The following is a 17,100-nucleotide window of genomic DNA, read 5'->3' on the forward strand; positions in this document are numbered from 1 at the left end:
GGAAACGTAACGCGACCCGCATGATACATTCATTCATATTTTCTTGTGCTAAAAAATGTTGTACGAGTCTCTTGTTTGTCGTCGTCGTTGTCGCCATTGCTTTCATTTCGTTCTTTTCTTCTTTCTTTTTGGGTCGGTAGTTTTCCATGAAAATTATTTTTTCTTCAAATTATTAAAAATTACGTTGAAAACCTAAAAATTAATAAAATATAAATAAAATTAAAATAATAAAAAAATTCAAAACTAAAAAAACATTTTCAAATAAAATTTAAAAATAAATAATAATATTAAAAAAAATAAAATTTAAAAGTTTAACTAATTAAAACAATAAAAAAGAGATTAATAAAATTCAGAATATATTAAAAATTGAAAATATTTTAACAAAAATTCAAAAAATATTTAAAAGAGTAAACAATTTTTTTTTTAATAAAAAAAATATTTGAAAAAAATCAAAATTTCGAAATAAATAAGAAAAATCTCAAAAAAATAAAAAAAAAATAAATTTTAAAAAAATAAAATTTGAAATAAAATATTAAATTTTGAATTTTTTTTATGAAAAATTTTGTTTAAAAAAAGTTTCTTACGAAGGCGTTTGACAAAGAGATAATTTTTTTCCAAATTTCGAATTTTTTTTTTTGATGAAAAGAAAAATAATAAAAAAATATTTATTAATTTAAGGAAGAAATCACTGGAAAAAAATGGAAAATTATTTTATTTTTAAATGAAAAAATTAAAATTCGAAAATAAATAATAAAATTTTAAAATAAGAAAAATAGTAAAAAAAATAAAACATTTTCAAAGAAAACTTTAAAAAAAATAATTAAATTTAAAAAAAAAAATGAAATTTAAAGTAATAATTTTTTTAAATTAAGGAAATATTTAAAATTGAAAATATTTTAACAAAAATTCATAAAATTTTTGGAAACCTAAATAATTTTTTTTTTTTTTTGAAATATATAAAAAAAATGAAATTCTTAAAAATTATTTTAAAAAATTTAAAAATGCAAAATTTAATTTTTTTTAAATGAAAAATAATATTCAAAAAAATATATGAAGAATAAGTAAATTTTTTAATTTAAATCTAAGTTAAGAAACATTTACTTTTACATTTAAAGCTAAAATGCAAAAAAAAATCTTGAATATAAACAAAAAAAATTCTTGCATTGAATATTAAAAAAATTCATGAAACAGGACTCGAATTTTTCACTCTCCATTGACTTCTCAAATCGAGTGAATAGAGGAAGAAGTTGAATTTCACAATATTTTCGATGATTTCATCATATCCTTATCCATTTTTTGATGACGAAACGAAAAAAATGACTCATGACATTTCATGCTTTAAATAAATAGTTTCTCATTAACAAACAATCCCTTTAATAAGTACTTGACATCAATACAAAAAAATACTATACTTAATTGATTTGCTTACGTTATTGATGACCTTTTCGAATATTTAAAACGATTACATGTCAAATGAAGTCAACAATCAAACCAATACGTAATACTTAAGCACAGAATGAATTTTTAATGCAATAAATAGTTTGTTGAACTACATTTCTTTTTCTCCGTGAGGATTTTTCGAAGAAAAAAATGAATTTGGGATACAGAAGAAAAAAGTTATTGATTCTTCAAAAGTGTCTTCAAAACCGAAGAAACACCTACATTTTACCGACATGCCTCGCCACACAAGCAGCGCGACAGAAAAAAAGATGAAGGAGTTGATGTCGGGTGGCTACGTATGAAAAGTTCTTGGATTCATTTCAAAAAAATTTTTACCTCATTGCAATTTTTGGTGCTACCACACAAAAAATCTATAAACTTGTTTGTGACTTTTGTGTGTGGGTTGCTAAATACTTTTAACGGGATCAATGAAAAATTTCGAGTTAACGATTAAATTTCGAAAAATTTTGACCTAATTTTCTCGCCGGATTTGTTTTTTCGAATTTTCATGAGAGAAAAAAACGGGAGGAAATTCAACCTGTCCAAAAAGCTCTGATGTCCCAAAGATTTATCGACAGCAAAGTTGAACAAACACAAAAATGTCAAACACGGCGACGTACACGAACGAACGAACACGGAAAAGTAGGATGCATTGATGCAAGTTCCATGCAGTAGCGAGCATCGACAGACTTTGATAAACACACATTTCACAGATTATTACAACAACAGGAGAGAGAATCCACACACAAACGCAAAAAAAAAAGTAAAGCAGAACGGAGTGATATCAATATAAAACCACCCCCATATTGTCTGGACGAGCTGGCGCCTTTTTTAGTTTTCGTAAAATGTCGTACGGAAGCTCTGCTTTGTACTTTTTCGTACCCATCCAACGTGTGTTTGTATCAAAAATGATGATGATACTCGCCGTACGACGTCTTTCAATGGATTTGCTCTACTCCCATGAATTAAATGTGGCATGATGATGGTGTTGATATCGAAAGATGTGTCGAGGTATCGTAAAAAAAAACTTCTTTTATTTTTAAGAATGGAAGGCTGGAAAAAAAAATGCAAGAATGAGCGAGTAAGAATTTCATACAACAATAAAGTTTTAGAAGGAAATAAATATTGTCCGTACGATAGATAAATATCTGTGGATCAATAACACGACAGTTGATAAAAATAGCTCGGTGTGTGTGTGTGTGTTTGTTTGTGTGCAATTTGTGCAACGAGTAGTCATAATTCAATAACAATAAAAATTTAAGGATGCAAAATCTTCTATTTTTCTTTGCGATTTCTTTTATCTTTTTTTTTTGAGATTTTTTTTAATGCATTTTATAAAATTTCTATGAAAAGTGCTATTAAATAACGTCTTTCCTGAATTCGTAATAAAAAAATAACGAAAAAAAAATTTTTTTACCGTTTTGAATAATTTTTTTTTAATTTTAATTTATTTTTTTAAATTTTTCTTTAAAATTTATTTTTAATTTTTTTTTAGTTTTTTTTAAGAATTTTTTTTTGAGAATTTTTTTTCGAAAATTATTCTTTAAAAAATTTTTTTGAAAATATTTTTGTGATAAATTTTTTTGAGAAATTTTTTAAAAAATTTTTCTTTAAGAACTTTTCTTTGAAAATTTTTATTTGAGATTTTTTTTTAAAAATTTTTCTTTAAGAATTTTTCTTTGAAAATTTTTATTTGAGAATTTTTTTTAAAAATTTTTCTTTAAGAAATTTTCTTTGGAAATTTTTCTTTAAGAATTTTTCTTTGAAAATTTTTATTTGAGAATTTTTTTAAAAATTTTTCTTTAAGAAATTTTCTTTGGAAATTTTTCTTTGAAAATTTTTATTTGAGAAATTTGTTTAAAAATTTTTCTTTAAGAAATTTTCTGTGGAAATTTTTCTTTAAGAATTTTTCTTTAAGAAATTTTCTTTGGAAATTTTTCTTTAAGAAATTTTCTTTGGAAATTTTTCTTTAAGAATTTTTCTTTGAAAATTTTTATTTGAGAAATTTTTTTAAAAATATTTCTTTGAGATATTTTTTTGATTGTGAAAATGTTTTTTTTTTAAATTTCAGATTTAATTTTGTAAAAAATAAATAAATCAAAATGCACTTACGATTTTTCATTTTCCAAAAACTTTTCTCTTGTTCTGCCGTCGTCGTCGTCAATGTTCAATAAAAATGATAGAAATAACTGAGTTTAATGGTTCTATTTTGTCACAACGATTACGTAACATTGCACAATTTGTTCGAATTTTCACGTTCCAGATTTTTGCTTTAGCATCAACAACGACAAAAAACGGCTCATTAGACATTCATTTGCCGGAATAATCGTGGGCGATCATCCTAATGACAATTTCTCCGTAATCTCTCTCTGCCATGGCTTTACTCATTAATTTGATCTATTTAACTAAATTTCTTTCATTGTGTTTTTTTTTTGTTTTGTTTTAATTAATGATATTTTTTTGCTCATTTGTGTTAATTGAGCTCCTATTTCCAGATAGAGGCGCAACAATTCAACCTACGTTGAAAAAAAAATAAATAAAATAAAATTATTTTAACCTAGTTACTTCGAGAATTTTATTCAAAAGTACTTTTTGTTCGAACGTACAACGCGGAAACGTACATTTTTAATATTTATTGTGTTGTTCGAATTTCGATTCAGAAGCATTTAGCGAATACACAGAGGAAAAAGTTATTGCATAAATTTATAACTATTTTATTTTTGAGTTAAGTGAACTAAAATGAAAACCAAACAATGTCTGTCGTGTGAGAAACAAAAAAAGTTTAGCGGAATGTTTGTGATGGCACTCCGTATCCTAATAATAAACATACATATTAAAAATATATTTAAAAAAAAAGTTTTAAAAAAAGTTTATTTTCGTCGACCATATTTGATGCAAACAAAAAACAAAAATTACACAGGCAAGTTAACAACAAAATGGGAACAAAACTTGTATAAATGCATAAAATTATTGTTGTAACGTGGAAGGGAAACGAGGCAAAAGAGGAAGCAAAAACAATAAGAAAACAACCCACTAGTTGACATTTGTACGGAGAAAACGACGGGCAGTCAAGTAACTAAAAGATTCGGACCATGTTTGTTCGGAGTCGTGTCATCACTTGACAACACAGAAAAAAGTAGTTCACAGTTGTAAATTTTTGTCCTCCCTTTAAAAAACTTATATTTTACTTTACTTTATGCATATTTTACTTGTACACTTATGTATGTAGTAACAGCAAAATATTACGTAAAAAAAAGGAAAAAAAACATTAAGAAAATTTGCCCGCTAACCCTCCCTTTATTACACACAGAGACAATGCAAAGGCATGCAAAGACAGAGATGTAATTTTGTTTGAACGAATTGTTAAAATAATTTTTAAAAAATTAAATTTTTAATATTTTGACGTTAGATGGCGCTTTATATAAAAGTTAATTCAAGTATTTCGATCAAAAAATTAACAAAAAAAAATTCAACTCACATAACATAACTTTTTATAAAATTTGAAGAAATTTTTGACAAAAATGCTTAATTAATTTTTTTTGACGTTAGATGGCGCTTTATAAAAAAGTTAATTTTAGTATTTCGATCAAAAAATTAACAAATAATTATTCAAGTTATTTAATATTTTGAGTTAAAGTAAGCTTTTTATAAAATTTTAAGAAATTTTAAACAATATATTAATTTTTATACGTTAGATGGCGCTTTATATAAAAGTTAATTCAAGTATTTCGATCAAAAAATTAACAAAAAAAAAAATAATTCAACTCACATAACATAACTTTTTATAAAATTTGAAGAAATTTTTGACAAAAATGCTCAATTAATTTTTTTGAAGTTAGATGGCGCTTTAAAAAAAATTATAAATAAGAAAAATAAAAAATTAAATTAAATAACATGAAAATTGATAATATTTTGCATTCTGACTGAAATTTTGACTTTGAACGAATTGTAAGAAAATCGAAAAAAAAAATAAATTTTTGAAATTTTGACATTAGATGGCGCTTTATTAAAATTTTCATAAAAATAAAAATTCAATTGAATAATATGAAAATTGATCAATTTCGTTCATTTTAAATAAATTTTATTAAAGTTAAATTGAGTTTTTATATCTAAGAAACGCAAATATCAAAAATTTTTTGTATTCTACATCCCTGCATCATACAAAAGGAGCGCGCTGATGGCAATAACTTACCGACAAACAACAGATATATATATATATTTATTTGAGTAAATTGCTGTGGGTCAACAAATAAATGGAACGTAAACACAATTAACGCCCACTCGAAACATTTCAAGTGAATTGTTGGGCTCCTCATGTGAACAATACATATGTGGCATGAAAGGAAAACCCGAAACAAGGAAGAAAACTCACTTTCGCCTGTGATACGATGACACACAATTAAAACGACACAAATACAATTAAGATCATCGACAGTACGGATTTGATTGTTTTCAATGGAAAATTATTGCATTACGCGCCTTTGTGGTTTCCGCTTCGGAAAATGAACGGGGCGCGCGATTGCTGATTGCATGCGGTAATTATATTTGTTTTACAAAATAAATTTATGGTACTTTTGTGAGTTATAACGCGTTCCAAACAAATAATGTTGCTCATAGAACTAGTTAATATTTTATAAAGGCAACGCGCATAAAAGTAACCTTGATGGCTAACAAAACAATTTTTAACCTCGGGAAATGAGTGACGACTTTTTACTAAAATAAAAAAAAAATAAACGAGGGTAATAATTAAAAGTCTGATTTTTTTTTTGTTCTGTTTCAAAACATTCAATTTTTAGGATCTAAAAATATCGCGTTATTTGTTTATCATTAATGTTGCCGAAGAAACTTTTAATTTGAAATTAATCCAAGTTTTCATTATTTTCGAATTACGCTCGAAGCATTCAGTAATGAGAAAAAAATTAATTTCTCGGAATTTCTTTCTTTAAAAAGATGTCCATTAATTAAAAAAAAAACCTTTTTTTGTCATTAAAAAAACAATAAAAAAAAATTGTTTGAATAGGAATCGATCGTTAGTCATGGTAAGGCAACAGGTGACAACAAAGTATGAAAATCCAGCAACATGTACTCTTTACTTTCGATTAAATATTAATACAGAGCACAAGTACATTGCCTCGCTACTTAGAAAAAAAATGTAATAAAGAATGTGAGTTAATGCGACAAAAACTACTTCATTTCTTCTGTGCTGCTTCGGAACAATGTTATTTTTATCACTAATCTACTGCTGCGTGTAAAAAGAAAAGAAAATTTTCCACTAATGTCTCTAAATTAAGTTTCTTTTTTGTTTTATAGAAGGATGATGCGATGAGAAAATTTGTTTCGTGTTTCATCTTTAATTTTGAATTGATCTGATTTTATCTAAAGCGCCATCTGTTGTTGAGTTATTTAAAATTTTTATCATTTTTGTATCTTTTTAGTATAAATTTCTTTTAAATTTGATTTGAAGTTGAATATTTTCTGAAAAAATAATAAAATTTGCTCAAAATGCTTTTTTAGACAATTTTATGCTGATTTGTAAAAAAAATAAAACGCCATCTAACGGTAATTTTTTGAATTATTGTTAGGTAAAAAAAAATTTATTAAATTAAAAAAAAGGAATTAAAATTTAAATTATTAAAATAATGAAAATTATTAAAATTATTAAAATTATTAAAATTATTAAAATTATTAAATTTATTAAAAAATTAAAATTATTAAAATTAAAATTTTTAAAATTATTTAAAAATTATTAAAATTGTTAAAATTATTAAAATTATTAAAATTATTAAAAATATTAAAATTATTAAAATAATTTAAATTATCAAAGTTATTAAAATAATTAAAATTATTAAAAATATGAAAATTATTAAAATTATTAAAATAATTAAAATTATTAAAATTATTTATTAAAATTTTAAAATAATTAAAATTAAAATTATTTTAATTTTAATTTTAATTTAGTAAAAAAGCTAAAAAAAAATTACCAATCTTATCATCCTCATATTGAAATAAAGTAAAAAAAAAACTTTTTTGTCTTCATGGAAAATTTCGATGCACTTAATTATTTTCTTTTTTTTTATATTTGACCTTTATAATTTTTTTTGTTGTGTTGGTTTACGGTTAAATCTCGACCATTGCTCGCCTGCCTTCACATGTTAAAAATAAAATAGAAAATAAATTTAAATATAACTGAATTCCAACACATTTTATTAGAAGTTATTTTTATGTAGGCTTTTTTATATTATTAAATTTATGTGACAAGAATGCAGACATGCTAACACAAGATTTCATTTTATTTTATGTTTTTCCAACACACACACAATCTCGACGAATGCAAAGGAATGGAAAGAACGAGTAACTGCCTCCAAGCAAAAAAAAAACGTTCTATTCTAGATAAATACTCGGCAGCAAGCATTAAACAGCTATTTTTATAAATAAAGCAAGGAAATGTGAGAAAAAATAAATCAATGTTGTGTGTGAAATTATTCTAATGGCTTTCATGCTGCATGTTGTTGTTGATGATGATGATGATGACGACGACAACTACGCTTTTTTCATTTTCAAACGTACTTCAGAGACTAATGATGCCATGGTCTTTGTTTAGCTCCTGATGATAATTGGCTCTTGTGTGGCATTTCAAAGGATTTTTTTTCTACTAATTTCCAATTAGGCACGTCAAAGGCTTGAATGACTTCTAAACAAAGAGAAAAAAAATGAGTTTTGATGAAAAGTATTCAATAAAAAATTTTTCTTTTTTTTTGCAGAATGCCCGCCAGCGATTGATGGCATGGAACGATTTGCATGTCCCTCACCCGATAGACAGGGACGATATCGATGTATAGACGATCATGTTCTGTGTGATGGATTTATAGACTGTCCGGGTAGAGAAGACGAGGATAGGCAAGCGTGTATGTTTTATAAAACGGTAAGTTGGCAATAAATTGCATGTCCTCCGAACACTTTTTCGTCGTCGTCGTCGTTGTCGTATTTGTTGTGCACTGAATTGATTGACACTTTTAATTAATGTAATTAACCTGGATAGCATCAAGTTGCGCCATTTGTTATTGTGGTTCGCGTTGACCTTGTTAAATTGAATTAGCGTCTATTTTTTCATCAAAAAAAAAATATAAAATGAAAAAAAATATTAAAAAATAGATAAGAAAAAGTGTTAAAAAAAACTAAAAATAAAACATTTAAAAAACGAACTAAAAAGTATAACATAAGGGCTTAAAGGAGTTTTTAATTAATAATATCGCTGATCAAAGGGACTTGGCTAACAAAAGACCCTTATTTCATCATTTTTAGTGCGTTTTTTTAAGGCTCTTATTTTATACTTTTTAGTTCGTTTTTTAAATGTTTTAATTTTTTTAACTTTTTTTTTCATCTATTTTTAATATTTTTTTAAAAAATATTTTTTTTTTTAATATTTTATTTTAATATTTTTTAAAAATATTTATAATATTTTTTTAACCAAATTTATATATTTTTTTTAATATTTTTCTTAAATATTTTTTTAAATTTTTTTTTTGATATTTTTTTAAAATATTTTTTTTATTTTTAAATTTTTAGTGTTGGGTTACAAAGCAAACATTGAAAATTTTTGATGAGATTTTACAAAATGCATGAAAGTTGAAAATCTAATGATGACTATACCTTGGCTGAAAAATTTCATTATGTTTTGACCCTACTTTGAGCCCTCTATCTCTTAAAATAAAAAATTTGGGCTGGGACGGACAAAAATTACGGTAGTAAATGTATATAAAACATGCAAAAAAAAAATTGTAAAAATTTTCCAACTACTCTAAAAAAAAAAGTAACAGCAAAAATGACAAGCGAATCCCATAACAGCATTAAAAGTGCTTTTTCTGCTTATACATAGTATATGGTTTTATGTGACAAAGTTGATCATCTGTTGAATGGGTTGTCACATTTTTTGTTTTAAACTTGGACTCATGTGATATAAAAGTCCATTTAACTGTTGTCTCGAACATAATATGTTACATCATAAACTTTTTTTTATTTAATTTCAGACAAAAGCCCATTTAGATGTGTTAGCAGATGCCCTTCTGAGATGGGCAAGAGGACGTTAGATATTATAGTTATAATAAATTTAATGAATATATTATTATTTTAATGTAAATTGTATCATATATAAATATTATTAAATTATTATTATTATTATACGTAACACAAAAATTATATTACACCTACTATAAAAAAATATACATTATGATTATGATTGAAAAAAAAAATATTAAAACAAAAAAAAAGAAATTGAAAAAAATCAAAGCCTATATAAATATATTTATATTATCATAAATAAAAAAGGAAAACAGAGAAATAATATATAAAAATAATGCAAAACTTACTTTTAACTTAATTATTATGTTTAATGTACATTAAAACTTTTAATATTTTAATGTTATAATTACTCTTTCTATTCCAAATAATAATTTAAAAGACAGAAAGACGTATGTTTAAGAAAAACATTGCAAGGTACTAACTTAAAATTTAATTTTAAATTATTTTTTAGAATTATATAAAAAAAAATCAATTACTTGCTGTATGTATAAAAAAGCTTTATAATATTATTATTTAATTATATTAAATAGTTAGTTTTTATCGTATATAAACTTAAATATAATAGCATCCGGTATGTTAATTTTTTAATTAAAAAAAATGCTGAGCAGACAACAACATCACAAAAACTAAAAAAAAATCAGTAGACGAGCAAAGTAACAACACACTCACAAAAAAATCGTAAGTACACATTTTTATATATTATTATTAATTATATATTAATAATTATTAATTAAGGGGAAAATGTTTAGTTTACAAAAAAACCTTTTTTATACGTCATATTAACAAAAATACTAACAAAACATGTTCCAATTGGCGGCCTAATAGTTACCAATTTATTAGTCTAGATAGCTCTATATGAAAAAAAAAGTAGAATAGCAAATACAACACTTAATAGTTGTTTTATTTTCATTTACAAAAAAAAATTATAAATATAAACAATGATTATTGGGCACTTATTGGGACATTTTTAACATATAGTTTTTATTAAATATAACATTTTTTTAGAATATTGTGCCATTTTTTAAGTTTAAGTTGTATTGACAGTATAACCACCGATTTTTTAAATCAATTTTTTTTTTATTTTTTAATAAATAAATAAAAAAAGTCTTTTTCAAAAAATCACGCATGTGACAAATCCAAGTTCAATATTATAATTATGTAAAAAAAAAGATACAAAAGAAAAATAACAATCAATGTTCAAATCTTTCAAGATATATATTTCAATCATTCAATATTCTTACAAAAAAAAAATGTTAAACACACACAATAAACGCTGTCTTTTAAAGAAACACACAAATAATGTCACTTCTTGTCCTTCCCTCAAAAATAAAAAAAAATATAAAACAATAAAAAACGAAAATTCTTTTAATATAAAATTAAAAAAAAAGTTGTTATGATGAACTGAGAAAGACAAAGAGAAATGAAAAAAAAATATATTTTTGAGCCTATTTTTATACAGCGAAATTATTATTACTGTCTCTTATAACAAACACACAACATAACAATATCTCTGAAAGAATATTAAAAAAAAACAGTAAACAAAAAATAAGGAAAAATTATTTCTATTCTTGTAATATTAAATTAAAATATAAAACAAAAAAATATATATATGAAAAAAAGAGAGTTCAGAGAACAACCAATGAAGCAAAAAAAAAGTAAATAAATAAAAATAACAAATTTATTCATGTTATACTTGTTGTTGGCACACCTTTTCTCCTCTTTTCACCTTATTAAATAAAAAAAAATTTCTAACTTTATGATAAAAAAAAAATAATAATTGTTTGTTTGTACATAAACCAAAAAAATTATACAGCATTGTAATATAAAAATAAAATAATTACCAATGATAAATATATAAAAAATACACAGAATACTATTAACAATCTAAAAATAACGCACTCCAACTCCCGGTCACCTGATGCTATATACATAATAATATGAAGAATATTAAGTATGATTACTGTCTGAAAAAGAAGATATTTTAATGATTAACACGAGCAAGCAGGTTAATTTATTCAAACACGTGTCAAAAGACTTTTTTTTTCTTTCTTTATTTTATCAACACACAATCACTTCCCTTTTTTTTTGTTATCGTTACAAATTTCTTGCTGATTGGACATTTGATATCTTGTACCGAAGAGAAATTCCATTAATTCTTCTCTGTTTTCGTCACTGCCCATCACTTTCACAATATCACAGAGAAGTGTAGGTGTTGTTTATTTCTACAATTTCATTATTTTTCCATTTATTTTTTTATTTAACATGAAATAAAAAATATAATTTTAAACTACACTTTTTTGCTTAAAAAGGCACTAAAACATGCAGATGAATTACTGAGAGTAAAAAGACTAATAAATAAATAAAATTAAAAAAAAAATAGATAAATGTTATAGTTAAACAAAAATTAAGTTAAAATTAGGCCGCTCCAATTTTTTTTTAATTTTTTGTCACAAGAATTTTTTTTTGTAAAATGGGACAAAAAAAATAAAAAAAAATTTGAACAGGGTTGAAAAAACTTTCAGTCAGAAAAAAAATTAAAGTTTTTCTTGAAGTAAAAGTCACAATTAATTTATCTTTTAAATAAAAGTTTTTGAATTTCCAACAATTTTTCATGAAAAAATTGAAATTTTTTGAAAAATTAACTTTTAATTTGACTTAATTGATTTAAGCTTTTACTTAAGTAAAAGTCAATAAACTTAAGAAGCTTTTACTTTTGTGAATTGTGACTTTTACTTAAGCAAAAGCTTTAAGTTTTTTTTTTAACTGAAAGTTTTTTTGACCCTGGTTCTGAAATACTTTTTCATACAAAATGACAAAATTTTAAACAATTTGTTTTTATGGTAAAAATATTGAGATTTGATAATTTAAAATCGATATTAATTAAAAAATAAAACAAAAAAATTTTCATATAAATAAGTGTCGAAAAATTTTGAAAAATATTTTTTTTGAAAAAATTTTTAAAGAAAAAAACTCATGTTAAATTTCGTTTTTCAATAAAATTTTTCTTAAAAATTAAAAAAAAAAAAAATTGAAAATTTCTTGAAAAATGTGAAATATTTTTTTTTTTTTGATCCATTCGACTTTTGAGATGGGGCATGAGACAAAAATTTAAAAAAAAATTAGAGCGGCCTTATTAAAAAAACACACACATTCAATTCCGAAAAAAATCTGTCTTCAAATAATGTACATATTTAGGACCATTTAAAGTAATAATGTTTTTCTCGCAAAATATTTACATAGCATCGTTACCAAAACAACGAGTTTTGTTTTTCTTATTTTGGAATTTTTAAGAAATTTATTTCTCACGAAAAAAGTCTGTGACCATATTTCTCAGGTTTTGTCTCTCTTTGGGACTTATCAGGATATTAAATTCCCTTATTTATTATTGTTTTGATTATTGTTGTCTTGAAATGTTTACTTTTTATGATTGTTACGCATGACATTTTCTTCTTCTGGGACACTGAGTAAATAAAAAATAACAATATTAGTTACTTTTTTTTCTCAAATAAATAAATAAAATAAATATATTTGAAAAATAAATAATTAAGCGAAAAAAAAATTTTTATCCGTTTTCTTTTAAAACACGATAAATCTGCTTGTTAGACATATTTTCAGTGTCGTTACGCAAGAACATTATTTTATACGACATAAAATTAGCAAAATAATCACATATAAAATTTTCACATCATTTGACTTTTATTACTATTTCATAATAATGATAATGTAATAAAAATGTTCGTCTGGCATTATTTCCATTGAATTTTAAGGGAAAACACACGAGAGTGTCAAAGTATTAAATAACTAAACGACTGACGACGCACTTTATCGAGCAAAAATGCCTTCGACACAATTTTGCAGTGATTGAGTAAAAATCAAATTTATCAAGAGTGTGTGTCGTGATTGAAGACATGCAGAGATTTGAGTTTCACAGTGGGTTGGCAAATCAATTATCTCGTTGTTCGGAAATTTCTCTCGGGTATGTTCACTTTAAATTAGAAAGGCAATGCTTCTAAATTGATTGATTGCGTTTTTTACCTATTTTTTTTTTTATATTTTGCAATTTTTCCGAGAATTTTCTTTGCTTTAAGGGATCCCGAAAAAAAAATTTATTATTTATGATTTATGGTAGATAAGAAATTATCCTCGACAAAAATTTAGAAGACCTTTTTATTTTATTTTTTATTTTTTTAGATCTTCGAAGGTATGACGCACCTTTCCGTAAATTCGGTAAAAATGTCTCCTCCGGCGCAAATGATTGTCATTTAACACTAAAAAGAAAGCAAGAAAAAATTGACATGATCTCATAAAAGTTTTCAAAAGGGACTTTCAAACTTTTTCTACATTATATATCGAGCAAAAAAAAAAAGTAATGATGATGCTGAAGCTATCACACACACACACGAGCAAAGGGGATGAATATAGAAAAGACGATGTTATAGACTATCTTTGAAAGTTTGAGAAAATGGAGAAAAAATTGTGTATATGAGTGTGTGTGTGGAAAAGGAAAGGTCAAAGGAGCACGGAGACCCGAGCCATGCAATGAGAAGATATACACAACAAGTTAACGTTAATTTCATTTTGTTTTTGGAATTAACTTTTATCCGTTTATGTCTTACCTTTATCCGATGAACCTTAACTGTGTGTACTCTCTTTATCTATTTTTAGGAGTAAATTGACTTAAAAAATATCTCAGAAATCCATTTATGGTCCCTTCTATTTGCAAAAACCAACAAAAACACTCACAAAATATGATTTGTTGTCAAGATGATCAACAAGAGCGCATTTGTGACACACAATGAATGAACATGAATGATATTAATCAAATTAGAATTTCAACGCGATTTTGTATGAAAAATATTAAAATTTGCTTGGTTTGAATTAATTGGAAGTAATTTTTGCCTGAAAAAATATAAATTATATAATAATATTAATATTATATATTATAATATAATATAACAATAATATGAAATATTAATAATATTATTATATTATATATTATTGTTTTAATATATTATGCGGAAAAAATAATTTTTTTCTATATTATATGTTTATTATATGAATATATTATATTATATAATGTATTATTATATTAATGTATATTATATATTATATAATATGTATTTTATATTGTATATTATATATTAAAATATACCTATAAAAATTATGCATATAAATTTTTTAATACTAAATATCAAAAATTATACCATAAATCGATGAAAAATAACTCAATAAGAGTGTTTTTGTATAAGTTATACAATTCAAACTTCGATTAATGCTAAAATTTTTGATATTTAGTATGAAATAAATATATTAAAATTATAAACATATTAATATAAAATACATATATACAAAAATTAATTTTTCCGCAGCTTTAGTATTTATTAATATTATATTATATATATATTTTATTATAGATTATATATACATATATATATATTATAATAATATAATATATGTAATTAAATTAAATTAAAAAGGACAGACACAAAAGTTAGTTTTAAAAGAAAATACAAATGCACTAAAAAGTATTAAAATTTTATCATTCCCAAGTGAATCCTATTTTTAAATTTTAATCTCGTTGTCCCTCGTATCTCTCTCATATTATTTATTAATATTTTATTTATAAATCATATCCTTGACCTTCTTCTAGATTTTACTAAATATTTTAATCGCATTTGTGTCACTATACCAACAAAAGTCATAATATGAAGACACAGCAGCAGTATCAAATTTACCTAACACACATTCGCATCACATGCATAAATAACTAAAGGCATTATAATAACAATAATAATAAAATGCTACAGAGAAATATTTTATTATGTCCTTTTATATCATCATATACTGTTATTGTTAGTTTTCAGTTATTCTCTGTGCCTTTTGTGCTTCATATATCATCATCTTATCACGTAAAGTCTCCAGTTAAGTCAGAAGATTTGCATATTCAGTTACTGCTCCCTATTTACTTGCGTTTGGCATTGCACTCTCGGCAGCGAGAGCGACAAAGTTCGTTCAAAATGCCGGGGAAATCACACAAAATCTACATAATGATAATATGAATGAATAACGAGTAAAAAGAGCGCATTTACATTTTGACGTCATTCATACAACACCTCAAAATTTGTGACAACCTTATAAAATTATGCTAATTTTTCGGATAAACATAATAAGTTTGTCGGTTGATGCCATGTCTTAATTTTTTTTTCTCTTATTTTTTTCGAAGAAAATACGCCTGGTTATTCGGAATAAAAAAAAATAAAATGAATGAATAATTTTATTCGTTAATTAAGGATTTGAAGCGAATTTTCAAAAAATAATGACAAAAACGAACATCTAGCGGTTAATTGTATTACGCGCTATAAACAACGTCATCATCAAAAACCCATCAACTGGATGGAAAATTTTATTTATCATCATCAACTTGTGTATATGTGTGAAATATGAACATATAAAAGTACCAAAAATTCATGATCATTTTTGTGTAAAAAATAAAAAAAAAAGAAAAAAATTTGTGGGAGCGTTTGGACTCCTTCATGCAAATAAAAATTAAATATAATCATCATAATTGGATTTGATGTATGTATGTCTACATTAATAATGAAAAAATATTTATATATATAATTACATAAAAAAAAGTAAATAAATAACCCTAAAGTTAAAAAAAAATGAATGTTGGAGTGAGTAAAAAAAAAGTGAATGATACAAAATATATATATTATGAATATTCAATAAAAATCTGCATTTTTTAACGTAAAAACATCTACGTGCGTAAATTTAATTAATTAAATCATTGCTAAAAATAAAATGTAGCCATAAATATATTAAATAATGAAATTTTAGAAAATATAACTTAACTTGTGTTGGTGTTTCATAATAATAGTAATGATAATAATTACTTATATTACAACGATCATGATTTAATTTTAATTAAATTATTTATGCTTCATTCAATTTTCGAGCGTTTAAACATGATACATGATGTTTGTACACCAACACAGAAATTATTACAAAATATATATATTTTGATGTTCTAACGATAAAACATTAGAAATAATAATAACAATAACGTAGTTTGTGCGCTGAGAGAACAACAAAAGCGATAAGTTTTCGAAAATAAAATAAATTGAGTTCATCTGGAGTAAAATAATAATAATGATAAGAAAACTTAGAATACGTAGGTTTTTGTAAACTTGAAGATGAAGGAATGTAATAAATACACGTACAATCTTAATTAATTTTCAGATGCAACAAGAATTTCGCTCTGAAACAAACAAGCATGACAACATTAAAAATATTATGATAATAATAAAAAAATACATATATATTTATAAAGTTTGTAACTTTTGACAGTACATTTCATCATAAAAAATAAAACACTCACCCCATAAAAAAGTTTTGAAAAAAATGAGAAATTTCATCAAACATCATTGTAGAAAATGTTTAATTATTACAAAAGTGTAATGTATAACATAATTAATTAATTACTTGGAAAAATAAACAAACACACGGAAGATCGCTTTTAACGGAGGCTGGACCTAAATTAAAATGGATGTAAAAATAAACAGTCGCAAACGTTCTTTA

At 23.9% G+C, this 17,100-nt stretch overlaps 1 protein-coding gene across 1 annotated transcript in view; it reads left to right on the plus strand.

The window, feature by feature from the left end:
* LOC134826937 (uncharacterized) overlaps positions 1–9,754 on the plus strand; it is a 29,661-nt gene extending 19,907 nt beyond the window's left edge. The window contains exons 3-4 of the mRNA XM_063839448.1: positions 8,202–8,362; positions 9,468–9,754. Coding sequence (XP_063695518.1) covers positions 8,202–8,362; positions 9,468–9,527 — 221 coding nt within the window. The 3' untranslated portion in view covers positions 9,528–9,754. The remainder of the gene's footprint in view (positions 1–8,201; positions 8,363–9,467) is intronic.
* Positions 9,755–17,100: the final 7,346 nt, after the last annotated feature.

The sequence above is a fragment of the Culicoides brevitarsis genome, chromosome 1, assembly GCF_036172545.1.
Source record: "Culicoides brevitarsis isolate CSIRO-B50_1 chromosome 1, AGI_CSIRO_Cbre_v1, whole genome shotgun sequence".
In the NCBI taxonomy this organism is placed as follows: domain Eukaryota; kingdom Metazoa; phylum Arthropoda; class Insecta; order Diptera; family Ceratopogonidae; genus Culicoides; species Culicoides brevitarsis.